At 38.6% G+C, this 16,320-nt stretch overlaps 1 protein-coding gene across 1 annotated transcript; it reads left to right on the forward strand.

The window, feature by feature from the left end:
• Positions 1-12,310: 12,310 nt before the first annotated feature.
• On the forward strand, positions 12,311-12,877 carry gdnfb (glial cell derived neurotrophic factor b). Its single transcript, XM_062418160.1, has 2 exons — positions 12,311-12,402; positions 12,460-12,877. Exons 1-2 carry the CDS (start codon positions 12,311-12,313, stop codon positions 12,875-12,877), a joined length of 510 nt encoding a protein of 169 aa, XP_062274144.1.
• Positions 12,878-16,320: the final 3,443 nt, after the last annotated feature.

Raw genomic sequence — 16,320 nt, forward strand, 5'->3', positions numbered from 1 at the left:
AACGCCATCCAAAGAGAGGCAAGAACTGCCCGAGAGGAAAGGGCAGCTTCGGGTTGACACTGATAAGATTACAGTCTGCAAAAGATCAGTGGGTTGGACACATTAGCGGACGGACAGACAGCCGCTGTGCCCCAATAGGCACGATGACAGACAACGGAGAGTGCTGTCCCGGCAATTCACGCGTAATGCGCAAATACTAGCACCACTGACTGGTGGGCACGATCATTTTTACGCATGAAGCTCGTTTTCGTGTCAAGCACCGGTCCGCTTCTTAGACAGCAGATGAGATGGACAGCGATGTGCAGGAACGTGGGGCCATTTAGAGCTAAGAGGATAATAAACGTCTAATCCGCACACTGGACACAGATGGAGAGCATGTCTTGACGCAGAGCAGCAGGGTAGTCGCTCAAGCTTCAGACAATCCATACAAGTATAGTGTGTGTGTGTGTGTGTGTGTGTGTGTGTGTGTGTGTGTGTGTGTGTGTGTGTGTGTGTGTGTGTGTGTGTGTGTGTGTGTGTGTGTGTGTGTGTGTGTGTGTCTCCATTAATTAGAGTTTTTAGGATTGGTAACCTGCGTGGTTAAATACTGTATCTTCAAAACTCTTCTAGCAGTCATCACAAACGTAAGCCCATTATGCTTACATATTCACTTCGAAATTCTTCAGTCTGTGTTCAAAAACTTATAATTACAACCACATCGAAATACATAAACCCAACCAACCTCCCACCAGAAAAGAAGAACAAACTGTCCAAAAAAATACTATTGAAACCTTTCCTGCTCCATGGTTCCTATAGAAAAACACGCTGTAGTTCATTAATGAGATACAAGTCTCAACATACACACAATATACACACTTCTTATAATATCTACAATTAAAAACTAGAGATAATAAAGTGATTTACTTCTTCAAAGACTTTCATAACAGGTCATCATATGTTGCTTGTTGTTCGTGTTATTTTATTTTTTTTATCTCAGCGTGCTCTGATTGACACATGATTTTTGTGTGCCTGCTGGAAGAATTTGCTTTTGTGTGTAAAGTGCACTGCTGCGCCCAGCAGTGTGTTGGTAAAGTTGACTGTGTGTAGACTTTTGAAGATGTGGACTAAGTATGGAGCCATGCATGGGATTGTAAAAAATATACAAAAAAACACTGTAATGGTGCCTAAAGCAACTGCTGCACTGATTAATGAGTGACCAAAAAGTCAGTCAACCAAAAAGAAGGAACATTTGAACAAGAGGAGTGGTAATATCCATTGTGTGAGAGCTATGTGCAGTGTGTGTGTGTGTGTGTGTTTGTGTGTGTGTGTGTGTGTGTGTGTGTGTGTGTGTAAAGAGAGCTCAGTTTAATCACTACATAGTATCAGAGGCATTTTTCTTATCAAGGAGTACTAAAGGATGGGAGGACAGGGAACAATATTCTAAGCACAAATATTACTAGTACCAGGCACGCACTAGCAGTGCTACTAACACTGTTTAGCATTAGGTGAACATTAAATCTAAATCTAGTTTTGTTAAGTGAAAACATGTATGTCCAGAACAAATTAGTGAATGAATATTTAAAATCCTGTCAAGTTCTCAAGCCATCAATTTGTATTGAATAATAAGTCATTAAAAAATCATGAATAAAATCTTACCTCATTCTGATGCAACATTTGCCTGACCTTCACTGTCAGTTAAGTCTTTCTGAGTAGAAATTAAAAATACATTTTTTGAGCCTTCAATACACACAGCTGCCAATTCTTAAGTCTCCTCCTGTATTTCTACAAGTTCTTTGTAGTTTTCATAATGACTAGAGTGGTGCTATTAAACTGGCTTGAGAAGGGGGAATATTGTAAAGATGTAGCTATCATGTAGTGCTCACATAATTTCATCTGCATGAGTGAGGTTATAATGTAACAGCTCTCTCTTTTCAATATAGCACCAACATATTACTGGTGCTTCCCTGAACATTGTTATTACAAAACCAGTGCAGTGTTTTATTATTGCCAATTTAAAAGAGGAACAGCCAAATTAAGGCAGATGAGGCGACACAGCTACCTAAATTTGAAAATACCATCAATCTATTAAACACTATTCCAAGTCTTTAAAAAAAAGAAAACTACGGGATGCTTGGTTTATGTTGCATTCATAGTTTAAGACTATTGACAGAGGCAGTTCAAAGAGCAAAACAAAAGAGGGATTGTAAAGGGATAAGTAGAAGAAAATCAACCAAATATACCTGTTCCCAGAGTCTACATAGTTTTCTTACTGATGTCCCCTGAGGATGATTGTTGATTGAAGTGTCGACTGCTTAAATCAGGTGTAGTAATAGTAGCTGTGCTAGGATTTGCAATGTTGTTTTGACTCTAAAAATCCTGAAACAGAGGGACAAAAATAGTTAAACATGGCTGTTATTTTTGCACCAGAAGCTCCAGCGCTAGATGACTATTATATTACATCAGTTTTCTAGGTTCATCTGTTTTTTTCAGTGTTGCCCTCCTTTCAGAAGAGCAGCTGTCAGGTAACCACTGATTGGCAAGAGATTTGCAAAAAAGTAGAGTGCCAATCATCATCAAAGAGCTTCAGAACAAATACATTTTATTAGTCTTACTACGGTATTCAAAGTTCATTTCTATTCTACTCGCTTCCATTAGTCTCCACATCACATCTACTGGATCATTTGCTGAGTCATAGAGGCTAAATGTGATCAGATTTTTCCAGTTTCTTCACCCGCTATTATCAACCTCAATATAAAAAATGATGTATTTAATCTGTACCACACTTTTCATTCATAGTGAAACTTAGAGTGCTACAGTATTAACATCATGATGAATTTATTAATGATTTAAGATGAAAAAGCTTTCCTGAATAGAAAGGCATTTAGACCTTTTTAAGAGAGTCTAGGGTCTAGGGTCTGTGCACCCCATGGTGTTGAGTTTTGTACTGGGGGCCTCGAGGAGCAGATCAGAGGGTTCAGGTGGAGGGTTCCTGTAGGTGGGAAAGCGCATGTCCGTTGATGGATTTGTATTTGAGAAGCAGGACTTTGTGCTGTTTTTTCACTCTTATCAGGATCCTGGCAGCGCTGTTCTGAATGAACTGGAGCTCCATGATACTCCTGCCAGGGATTCCTGTGTAGAGCACATTGCAGTAGGTCCAGATGTATCCAATACCACAGAGAAACCCGAGGAAGACACCTGTGCGGAAAGAGAATAACTTTATTTTGTGCACTGATTATCCAACATTTTTGATAGGCTCTAAAGCATTTTGTCTTTGGTTATTAAATATTTCTAACAGTGTGTAGACATTAACTGTAGAATAATATATTTAAAATGTTTTCAGAACAATTTGTTCTCACCTGTTCTCAATCAGTCAACAATTTGTTCTCACCTGTTCTCAATCAGTCTTGAAAATTAAAATTTCTTCTTTGACCACAAGTTTGAACCCTAATGTATAAGATATGATGTAGATATATTTGTCTTCTCTATGATATATACATGATGCAGTATGCATTACTCTACTCAGTAGACTTACCCGGCTTAACAGTCAAAAGGACTGTGCTGCTCTCTTATTTAATACTACACCAAGATTCAATGCCTGAATTTAAGATGTATGACTGAGACCTATGTTGTATCAGCCTCCACATTTTAATCAGGGTTGGCAGCTTGATTTGATAAGACGCATGGGAGAATTTTGACAGTTTTGGATCCAACTTGTTCAACAGTGTTATGTTCAAATTATTATCAATCAATCAATCAATCTTTATTTGTATAGTGCCAAATCACAACAAAGTTATCTCAAGGCACTTTAAACATAGAGCAGGTTCTAAACCGTACTCTTCAGGTTTTAATTTTAAAGAGACCCAACATTCCCACATGAGCAAGCACTTAGCAACAATGGCAAGAAAAAACTCCCTTTTAACAGAAAGAAACCTCAGGCAGAACCAGGCTCAAAGTGGGCGGCCATCTGCCTCGACTGGTTGGGGTAGAGAGGAGAGAGAGCATGAATAGGAGAGAGGGAGAAGCACATTGAAAATAAACATTGAAGCTAGTAGGTCCAGGACTGGAGTCTGTCATCCGGACGTCTACAGGACCAGATTACTTGTGAGACGAGAAAGCACAGACAACTCCGGGGAAGAAGTTTAGGTTATTGAATGCATTAATAGTACATGAATGTTAATGGATATAGATGGATGGATAGAGAGAGAGAGAGAGGAGGAGAGAGGAGCTCAGTGCATCATGGAGGTAGGAGTCCCCCGGCAGTCTAAGCCTATAGCAGCATAAACTAGGAGCTGGTCCAGGACAAGCATGGCCGGCCCTAACTGTAAGCTTTATCAAAAAGGAAAGTTTTAAGCCTACTCTTAAATGTAAAGAGGGGACCGAATCTGGGAGATGGTTCCACAGGAGAGGAGCCTGATAACTGAAGGCTCTGCCTCCCATTCTACTTTTATGGTACCTAAAATCAGGTTTATGCACTTTTCTATTCTGACAAAATCTAAATTTTAGACAGACACAGAACCTGTATTCTGTATGTATTTCTTAGAGAAAAACATTGTTTCCACTAAGAATCAAAATCAAATCATTAACTGACAGTGCAAATCTTTTTGATTTCAGTTTAAGAATGTCTAACTGACTGACACCCAAACTGAGATATGGACATGTTTTTACTCATGCTGTAAAACTTCTAAGATCACCTATCATACAAGGGCAGTGAAATGATGGGCAGTGGTCACAATGATGGACAGCTGATTGCATGTGAAGAGCTCACTGGTTCCATCTCCTGGACAAACAAGATATGGAGAGACTGATGTGAAAACAGAAAGACACAGACACCCTGGCAGGTGCCGCACAGACAAAACAAAACCATATTTTTTCCCTTAACATGAACATAAAAACAATCAGTTTGCTGAAACCAAGAGCAATTTTCTGCAGATCACTCAATGGTAGGAAAGGTATTAGCTTTCTCTAAAGTTTAAAAAAAAATGTTACTTTTTAATCCTAATCAAAAACAAGCAAATAAACCAGACTGGTGGTTTAGAAAATTGTTTCACTCAATGAGAAAAAACAGCAGCTTGTAGTAAATGGGATTTGATATCATTTGTGTTGAACTAATTGGTTCTTTCTCACCACATCACAGTGATCATAACAAATGTCAAGATAAATTGATTTTAGTTTTCATCTGCATCAGTGGTTTTGTCCTTTCCCAAAAATGTATGCTATGCAGTATTCCCCAACCTTTAAAATATGCATTATTTTATTAGTTACGTAGATGTATATTATACAGCAATGTTCTGTTTAGTGTTGTAGATGTCTAACAGTGTCCACTAGGGGCAGCACATGTGTGAGAGGAATCAAGACATCTGGGGGTTCAGTGTTTTCAATCAAATTTTTAATTTGCATAGTTTTATCCCATTTGTCTCACTGCTGAATATTGTCTTTTCCACCTCTAATTCCTCAAAGGAAATCAGACATTTAGCTTTCACACAGCCACATGGTGGAAAATAAATCACACTTTCCCACGATTACAAAACTGGAGACAAACATTGAATAAATGGTGCTTACTTAAACATCACAAATGTTATTGACCCCATTTTAAAAAAATTTAGCCAATTCCCAGCGGTTTACCTCAGCAGACGGTGCAGCTCCTGTGGTCTGATCACCCCCACCCCGAGGCTCCAGCAGCACCAGGCTACATATGGTGTGGATTACTTTATAAGCACCACTGTGATTCACCAAGGAGCAGCTATAAAATCATCCCCAACAGAACCTCTTACTTTTGCACTTAAAACAGGCTTAACCACATCTCTTAATTGATTTTGTGCAACAAACATGAACATGTTCTTTACTTTAAAAAAGTTAATGTTGCCTACTACTAGACCAGACAAAGAAAAGAAAAGAAGAGAAAAGCAAACCAGGGCTAGGACCAGTTGATTTGCTAAAATATGGACAGTAATTTTTTGTTATTTTCAAATTTTTTGACTCCTCATAGGCTACTAAATATTAAATTTGATGCAAATCCACATCCTCGGTTGAGTGAATCAAAAGCAAACTGAGTCCATCAAGGTTAAAGTTGACCATGAGGGCTTAAAGGTGAGCGGCTCCCCTTCTCTCTGCGCCTTTATCCTAGTGATTGCTGGCCAGATATGCAGATGACACACAGATATACCTAGCACTGTCCCCGGATGACTACAGTCCAATACATTCATTGTGTCACTGTTTAGAGCAAGTAACAAATTGGATAAACCAACATTTCCTTCAATTAAATCAGGACAAAACTGAGGTAATTGTTTTTGGCAATAAAGAAAAGAGGATTGCTGTCAGTAAACATCTCGAGTCACTCTCTCTAAAAACTAGCGACCAAGTCCGAAACCTTGGCGTGCTGATAGACTCAGATCTGACCTTCAGCAGTCATATCAAATCAATCACCAAAACAGCCTTCTATCAGCTTAAGAACATATCCAGAGTGAAGGGTTTTATGTCTTAAACAGACCAGGAGAAGTTGATTCATGCTTTCATCTCCAGTAGACTCGACTACTGTAACGGTCTTCTGACTGGACTCCCACAAAAAAGCATTAAACAACTGCAGCTCATTCAGAACGCTGCAGCTCGAGTTTTGACCAGAACAAAGAGATCAGAGCACATTACTCCAGTTCTAAAGTCTTTACACTGGCTCCCAGTCAGCTATAGAATAGATTTTAAAGTTATGCTACTGGTCTACAAATCACTGAATGGTTTAGGTCCAGAATACATGAATGACATGTTAGTAGAATATAAACCCAGTAGGGCTCTGAGATCTGCTGACTCAGGTCAGATAGTGGAGCCCAGAGTTCAGACTAAACATGGTGAAGCAGCTTTTAGCTGTTATGCTGCACACAACTGGAACAAACTACCAGCAGAACTGAAATCAGCCCCAACTGTGAATATTTTTAAATCCAGGTTAAAAACACTTCTCTTCTCCAGTGCTTATGATTGAGCTCTTTCAAAGCACTTTAAATTTTAATCTTTCATTTGCACTCTATGTCCTTTTAATGATTTTAAAGCAAATCATTATTTTATGCTGCAATCTTATTTTTAATGCTCTATTATAGTATTTTATTTCTCTCTCTTTCTATGTTTCTGTACTTTGTTTTTTATTATTAGTGTGTGTGTGTGTGGGGGGGGGGGGGGGGGGGGGTATGTATGTGTTTACTATGATTGGGTTTTATTTTTATTTCTCAAATTCCATGTTTTTTTTATGTAAAGCACATTGAGTTGCCACTGTGTATGAAATGCGCTATATAAATAAAACTGCCTTGCCTTGCCTTTATCCTAGTGATTGCTGGCCTTATTGTACATCCACAAGGGATAACAAAAAAAAGATTAGAAGAGCCTAATGCCATGTTACTGGCTATGTGAGGCTAAACTAGCTTTTTTTTCTTCTTCTTTTCAATGTGAAAAGCACTTTGAGGTGTGATTTGGCGCTATAAATAAAATTGAATTTAATTACATTTTTTAGCCAAATGTTAATGTCAGCACACTAACATTCTCACAATGGCAATGCTGGCATGCTGCCATTTAGAAAATATAATGTATACCTAAATCTTAGTTTGCTTAGTTTGGGAACATCTTTTTTAATTAAAAGTTGCAATAAGGTTATTACAATTCATCCCGGTGGAAACATGGCAGTCTATATTTATTATATATTACATACTATATATTTTTGTATTATTATTATATTTTATATTTAAGTCTGGACAATAATAGGGGACTAACCAACTAACACTACCATTCCTAAGCAATTCTCTGCCCCTCTTAGTATGAAATTAAAGGATAGGTTGATATTTTTCTTGTTTTCATGTCTTAAAACAACAGTCAGGTGTCCATATGAACACAAAACAAGGTTTTCCTCTCTATAATATTTCCTCCTGTTCATACTGGCTGTTAAGAGATCCCTTTCAAATGCACTTTTGATGTAAGTGATGGGGTCCAAAATCCCAAGTGTGTCCACACAGTCATTTTGTGCAAACATGTATATAAAAGTTCATGTGAAGCTTATATGAGGGTTCAACAGTCTGACTTATGGATATCTGCCATATTTACTGTCAAATTTTTTCATTCTGTTTCCTTGGACAGTGTAGTGGAGCTGCGGTAGAAGTATAGTAACAAAAAGAGCGACTTTGGTACTAAAAAGACTGTAATGTTCAAAGATATCTACTTCATTTGACTCATTTGGACAGCTGAAGCTTCATATTAGCTTCAGAAAAACATTTAAGTATATTATTGCACAGAAGGAGGCTTGTGGATTTTGGCCCTCATCACTCACATTGTGTGTGCATAATGAAGGGATCTTCTAATGGCCAGTTTGAACAAGAGGAATGATTATGGCAAGAAAAGACAATTATAATATTCATTGCACCCCTGACTGTTGTGTGAAGACTGACTTGAAAAATTGTGAACTTTTCCTTTAAACCACATCAAAATGTAAAAAACATGACTACAGGACATATTATCACAGATTTCCCCTGTCTCAATGTCAATGGGAGAGTCAGGGTCTTTTTTTTTGCTAATTACTACACCGGCAGCCATGTCCCAAATCAGACATCCATTCCAGCTGTCAACTCCTCCCTCCTACAAGCCATTCTGGGGCCACAGTTTCATGTTGGCCGGTAATGACTGTTGAAATGACCCATGCAATTAGCCTGTTACATGTGAGTCAAACTTAGCCCCAACATGGCTGAGAGATCCAATTGCAGATCAGCTCCAGATTAGCCCTCATGCCTTGCAAGAAGGGAAATGGACATCTGTTTGGTGTATTTGCTGCTTGGCAGTGGTGCAGTTGCTTGAGGATGAAGTATTTCTATACAGTTAAGTGAGCAGCTCAGTGCAAAGGGAAGTTTCTTCTGAGTGATTAAACTTCTGAAAACACAACAGGAAGACAACTGTTGCTCTTTATGACTTTACAGTTACAGTTTCGGATGCTCAGATGGTTTTTGCATGTTTACTGTAGTCAGGTGATTGCAATACAATGTGGCTAACATGTGTGCTGTAGTGACACGAACATGATTCATATTGAAACAGTACACTTCATGGGTGAATGGATATACATGTATGTACATACTGTAATTCACATCATCCTTGTTCATATGGATTGCTGTTGATTGAACGTGACGATCCTCCTGGAGATAACGTAATGGGAAAAAGTTTTGTGCACCACAAAAGTTGCTCATTTTTTCACTGCAAACGAACAGTGAAAATGAACAAAAAACATGTGATACTATCCTTAACATAATAATGAACAGTCTGTTCACCTACAGTACCACTTAGATGTTTGGACACACTTCTTATTTAAATGAATGGGAAGGTGTGTGACCAAACATTGACTGGTACTGCACAGCACTTAATAAAAGCACTTGTCTCCTTAACGTAACTGGACTTCAAATCAAATATGTTGATGTGTTTTATACTATGATACATATAATATTTGTTGAGATATAACCTTGAACAAAAAGTCTTAAAGAGTTACAGCTGTGTGTGTGGAGTTGGTCTACAGTGTAGACCAAAGTGAAATAAACAACTTGTAACTACTCTTGGAACTCTTGACACGCAGGCACATTAACTTCTCAGATCACTAAAGCCTGTCTTTGCTCTGGTTTCAGTCATTAAACTTAGCTCCACTCAAGTCTCATGTCTTGTAACTTTTATATTACAGAAGAGAAAGGCGGATTGCAATATTGTTTGACATTTTTGGAATTTGTCTCTTTTGCTTTCTTTCATTGACGTGTGGAGCAGAGGGAGTATTGGGGTGAGGCTACAATGTGACAACAGAAGGATTTCATCTGCAGCTTCATTCACAGTTGTGAGGGGGGTTTTTTTTAATCGACATTCAGTAAGGCTAGTTTCCAGCCCAGGCAACCAAAGGCAGTTAGCAATTGTTTCATTTATTTATTAGCTTCACTCATAAAATGAGTGGTAAGCTGATCTACAGTAAATGCTGTTTTTTGTGTGAATTCATCTTGATTTAATGAACTGTCCTCAACAATATATTATGTAATTTATTACAGAAACACATTTTTTCCAAATATGTGTTTAGTCTTTGCATAACGAATGAGGCAATACCACTGATTTCAACAACAGTCAAGATGTCTCTCACAGTATGTGTTCATTTGGACCTTTAACATACTTCACATGAGGCCTTAACAAATTTACATAAGAATTGCACTTAACTTTTGCACCAAAAGAATAATACAATTACATATGCTCACTCACAATCTCAACCAAGTAAAATATTATGTCGCCAAGTATTGGTGTTTAAAGATGCAGAACTGTAATAGATATCAGCTCAAAGCCCTTGATGTTAACTTTCATCTGCTCATCAATTGTAAAGAGGAAAGAAAACAGCGTGAACTCAAGCACACTGTGATTCTAAGTAGCAACACAATCCAGACCAGTGTTTTGACGGGCTGATTAGAAACAGGCTTCCCATCCAATATCAACTACACATAAAAAGCAGGATGGGGGATCCGGTGTATTGTTAGTGGAAAGTGTGAAACTTCCCTCTCATTCTCAGTCATCTGTGTACACATAGCGTCTTTCACAACGTGTCTCCTCTAATCTTGCCAAGTGTAGACCTGAAGTGCAATCATGAATTTGGACTCGGTCCCTGCGGTTAGTTTTCTCAATGGGTGGAGACAAGAAGAGGCCAGAGGATGGACCATCGGACGTCACCACCGCTCCCCATCTCTCCGGTCAGACCTCTCGCTTCTCCTCACGGTTCAGTCAGGATTGATGGTGAGTGGGGATGGACGGGAATCAGCGCCAGTACATTTCGCAATACAAAACCTTGAAACTGAATGAGGAACTGTAAACTGGGCACGTGTCGTTGGACCCTTCGGTTTGCGAACAACTTGGGAGGAAAGACTGTTTCTTTGCTTTCGTGCGCTTTGGATGTTGTGCCGCGCTGCGTAACATTTGCCAACTGGCATATGTAGCGTGTTGTTCACAGTGTGCAGGCATTAATAAGCTACATAGGTCTTCACCATCATCAAGTGCCAGGAACCTGAGCTGATGAGTGCGACCCATCTTTTTTTCCCAAACAACTAAGCGTCCTCACAATGCTGCTGACCGCTGTTGCCAGATGATACCTGTTGATTTTGCATCGCGCCATGTCCTTTTGTGGGACTGAAGTGGACCATGAAGTTATGGGATAGCCTGACCACTTGTTTAATACTGTTGAGCGCCGTGCACGCCAGCCCGCTCCTCCGGAGCCGACAGCAGTCCACGTCCACCATGAGGAGAGGGCGCATAGAGGAGAGTCCCTTGGAGCTGCCGCCGGTTCAGATCCGATTATCTCTCACTTCCCTGGGCATCAGTGGTGAGGCGGATACGGAGGATTGGGAGGAGACGATGGCTGGAGGAGAAAAATGTAAGCCTTTTGGTTCTATGGAGTGCCGAAAGTGCCAACAACTCCCACAAGAAGTCATTTGCTCGCAGCAGACTTGCGGAGTCTTGAATACTTCTCATACAAATAATTAGATTATTACACATTAGTTCAATGGAATAAAAAACTGTTCAAGATGTTTACTGAACCAACTGAAAAAATGAAAACCACGTGAAAGTGATCACAATGTTGGCATAATGTTTCACTTAAGAAAAATATAACGTTAAGAATGAATTTGCAACAGCTTAATTGGACATTTTCTACAGTGGATGCTCCAGTTATTGAAACATTTTGCAGCCATGTTTCATTCTGGCCTCTACTTTTCCTCCTGATTCGGCCTGCCTTTGATGCTTTTACTTTATTCATAACCACATAGAGTCATGCTTTTAGTTTTTGACATTATTAAACAGATTCGTGTGGGGCTTCAACTAAACATGCAGATGAATGTCCTTTAACCCAAGGTGGCATGTTCAAATTGCTTTTTTTGTAACAGCCTAAATCCAAATTATTCCAACAATTCTTACAATTAAGAAGTTCGAATCAATTAATGTTTTGCCTTTTTGCTTAAAAAAATACAATTAAACAATTAAGTCAAAAACTTTTAATTTTCCACTTATCAATTATTTGTTGTGCCTTACAACACATTTGGCTGCTATATCTTGGAGGCAACTTGTCCGCTAATATATAAGACTGTCTGATGCATAAATACGAATGGGATCTGTTTTTAACTTGAATGAATAGTTCACATGCTCACATTGCTCTGTAGGAAAAAATAAATTATGTCATTTCTGCATTTGCATGTATATTTTCCCACACAGTACACCATCAGGTGTGATGCTGAAAAGTGAAACAATATGCATCGTTCAAAATTATACATCCTTGTAAGAGTCCCATCTCTCTTATTGTGTTTCAGACATCATGGAGGAGCCCTTCCCCAATGAGTTTGAAGATGTGGTGGACTTCATCAAAGTGACCATAAGCAGGATACGTCGCTCCTCCTCATCCACCATGTCCTCATCTACCTCCTCCTCCCCCACTACCTCCCCCACCAAATATAACTTGAACAGTAGGACTCGTCTCAGAAGGGAAAGGAAGAAGGAGGTGAGCCAACAGAGGCGTGAAAGAGGAAGAGGAGGAGCTAGAGGAGGAGAGACAGGAAGGAAAGTTAGAGTAGGAGGCAGTGGACGAGGACAGGGCTGTGTGCTCAAACAGATCCACCTCAATGTGTCAGACCTCGGCTTGGGCTACCGCTCTGGTGAGGAAATGTTATTCAGATACTGCTCTGGACCCTGCAGGAAGTCCGAGACCAACTATGACAAAATCCTTTACAACCTCGCCCACAACAGGAGGTTTCCTTCCAAAGACACGCCCCCTCAGGCTTGCTGTCGGCCAATAGCATTTGACGATGATCTCTCATTTTTGGATGACAACCTCGTCTACCACACCGTAAGGAAGCACTCCGCCAGGAAATGTGGTTGTGTTTAGGGAGTGAAAGCCAGTGTCAGGCTTTGTGTAGCTTTACATTCACTCCCACTTTGAAGTATGATATTGAGTGTTTTTTCTTCTGCAAACTTCCCGGCATACTTGAGTCCATCAGTAAAGGGTCCTCTTCCTCCCCTCCTTGGGTTCATCACAATATAAGTGATTTCCTTTACAGTCTACACCTTATATCTCTCATATATTCAGTGTGATTTAAATAATGTCTATGGATACTCATCCTAAAGGACTAACCTCAGTCAGACTCAAACACAGTGGATGATTCAGCAGATTCACTGTGTCCTATGTATAGCACGTTACATGAAAAAGGTATATACATTAATTGTATTTATGAAATCTTGAATTTATTAACTTATTGATATTTATTTTGTTTTATAAAAAGAATAAATGTTATTTATTACTGTAATGTCATATCTCACATCATGCCAAAGGTTCAAATCAAAAAGTTTATGTGTGGTTTCCATACAAAAGCTGTCAAGGACGGAGTTTACATTGCAATTTATCTTAATCCTAAAGATTTCAGTCCTGGTTGATTTGGTCATTAACCATCAACCTGTGGTTAGTGATGGTAACAGCAAGTATGGTTTAATACAGCAGGTTATCTGAATTCTAAGGGCATCAAACACACCTTTAGCAATTGTTGTATGTGTTTACAGTGCAGACAAACAAACTTACTTTGTTTTAATAAAGAACTCAACAATAATTGACCTTTTTCCATTTAGTAAACAGAAACTGCAAAGTGATTTCATGCTGCACATAGTGCAAGTAGCTTTACAAGTAGCTTTAACAATAAAAGGTTTTGGTTACCTTGTTGAGGGGTTTGGTGGTGTGCAGCATCTTCATCTAACAGCCCACTATGGCTTCTCCGTCTTGTTCTTTTACTCCCTGGAATATTTGATCCGAAAATGATCCGATGTCTGAAAATGCTGAAAATTAGCATACTTAGCATTGTTAGTAATAACGGTGACAAATACATTGTGTATCAGTGACGGCTTCATAAGCTAAAACCACCATGTGTTTCACCACTGGAGCACTTTTAAAGCAGCAGGAATAAGAAACGTTCAGTATGCATTAGCAGTAATGTAATACATCTCTAATATGGATGTAGGAAAATGCAGAGTAAACAGTGAGCCTGATACCAATGAGATAAAATTAATTTCCAGTAATGCTAGATTACATGCATCAATCACTTCCTGTGAATCACCTGTGCATATGAAGGCAATTTTAATACATCATGAGAGTGGCAGACTCAGCCACTAACAATGAAAACTATTAGATGGAGGGGTCATGACTAAATGTATATACTAATGAATGACTATTGCTTGAAGGAAATAGTATCAAAAACAGGATTTGATTTAATGAAAATCTGTTAAACCTTTTCTTCACAGGCATTTAAAATTCCTCCAAGTTTTAGTGTCATTTGACTGCGTTATGTCAATTTGTGTTTAAACTGAATGAGATGAGAAAAGCTTGTCTCAAAATGTTCAAGTTCAAGAACAGTAGAAGATTATTCACTGTCAATTACATGTCGGCTCACATTAATTGCTGTGACAGTGAAATAAGATTTCCTCCCTTTAAACTCCCTTATTTTTATACAGTATTCATTTTAAATTGTCACATTTAATTGTTAATAAATGCATTCTACACAGAGTAGATTATTCTGTATTTAACAACACAGGAAACAGTGTTTCAGCATGATGTAGATTCATTTAGATGACAACAAGCCATGCTGTTATAAATCTGTCTACCTTGTAACAACCAGTCTGCACTGAGAGAGGTCTCTGGTTTCTAACACTATACACAGACCTGACATTGATCAGAAACTGATGAGTTAAGGGGAAGAAACAGCATGGTAGTAGCAATTAATCTGTCACTTTCTGTCTGAAGAGATTCACCTCCCCATTGAGCTCTTTGTAATGCATGAGAGAAAAGATAAAAAAGATGAACAGAATCGGATGTTATCAAATGACAGGAACAGCCAGTAAACAGAGGGAATGGAGTATCGTTACCTACTGTATTTTAAAAGGATAAAAGGAAGGTGAGACGCACATGGAAGATAGATGGATGGAGTGTTAGAAGGTGCTTGCAACATAAAGAAATCAACATGGAAGATTGAGCTATGAAGTTATGAGCTTAAGAAGCTATGTGTTGGAGGAGGGTGGGAAGACAATGAAAAGACAGGATGATTAAAATAGGCAAATATGCAGGGAAGACAATGATGTGGGATTTAGAGAACATGAGAGGAGAAGATGTGTCTTGCTAAACTAATGTGCGTGGTCGATATTTGATCCATCCCCTGTTCTCCAACAATTCACAGCCTTTCCTCTGCCTGTGTCCTGAACCATGAGTCAGTGCAGCTTGGTTCAACAACTATAGGGCAAAGCTGGGCTAGCCAAGCCATTTTCTATGTGATTCATTATCTCTATAAACAACACTGTGTGATTTTGCAACCAGAGATGATGCACCACTAAAAATTTTATAGAAGATGATTGGCAACAACTTGGTAATAAACTGGTTGTTTACAGAGTCAATTTGTCTGTAAATTTAAAGTGAGTGCTAAGTTCAGTTTTATTTTTTATAGTTTCCTCACTCTGTGTCAAGTCATGAATGAAGCGCAAATAGTGAGTCAACACTTTCCACTACAATTTTTTTGTACTTCTTCTGCTCATTATTTTAGTTTCCAGAACCACAGATGCACCACTTGTACTAAAAAAAACATAATCAAAAGTAATAGCCTAAATAACTATTTTTAACGCCCACAGTGTGACTTACATGGACTAATGTATCAGTAAATCTGCTTATGATTAACTGTAGTCTGGCTTCTTTACACACATTTTTGACAATGCCAAACTGTCACTTGCCCAACTGTGGACAACAGAGGAAACCATTAGGGTCAACTGAGTCAGAGGATAGTGTCATTAGTCAGATGAGTCTTCTGCTCTTTTGTTCATGGTGTCAAAGGAGCTTGTAATGAGGGATAGTCTTTCAGAGGAAACTGGAGTGTAATACAACACAAGTGTTGGCGGTAAAGGGGATGGTGTTCCAAACAGGTGCTAAATACTGGCAGAACTGTACATGTTGATATATTGACAGTACATTAACGATTTAAAAGGTTGACCTGAATTACAGAAAAATCATTAGAGTCTATAAAGTTATTTGTTGTAATCTATAAGATAAATACAATGTTCCAGCAATGTCTTTGTTACACTGAATAATATCACTGTGAACTATTATGACAACTCGACTTTGTCTTCTATAAAAAGACATTTAAATGACTGTTGAGCTCGAGTTCTGTGTGTTATCCTGAGTTATCAGAACATACAGTATATCTGGAGAGACAAATTAAATTTTCCAAACATAATTTGTTTTGGCAATGTGAGCACCACAAATAAAATACATTCACCTACATTCACCTAAAATCTAAATCTAAA

The sequence above is a fragment of the Scomber scombrus genome, chromosome 4 (assembly GCF_963691925.1).
Source record: "Scomber scombrus chromosome 4, fScoSco1.1, whole genome shotgun sequence".
Classification (NCBI taxonomy): domain Eukaryota; kingdom Metazoa; phylum Chordata; class Actinopteri; order Scombriformes; family Scombridae; genus Scomber; species Scomber scombrus.

What these genes read in the sequence shown, in the direction of transcription:
- gdnfb (XM_062418160.1), top strand. Translation starts at nt 12,311, where the DNA reads ATGGAGGAGCCCTTCCCCAATGAGTTTGAAGATGTGGTGGACTTCATC. An exon ending in CGCTCCTCCTCATCCACCAT is followed by an intron (nt 12,403 to 12,459) that starts GTCCTCATCTAC and finishes TAACTTGAACAG; the next exon opens with TAGGACTCGTCTCAGAAGGG.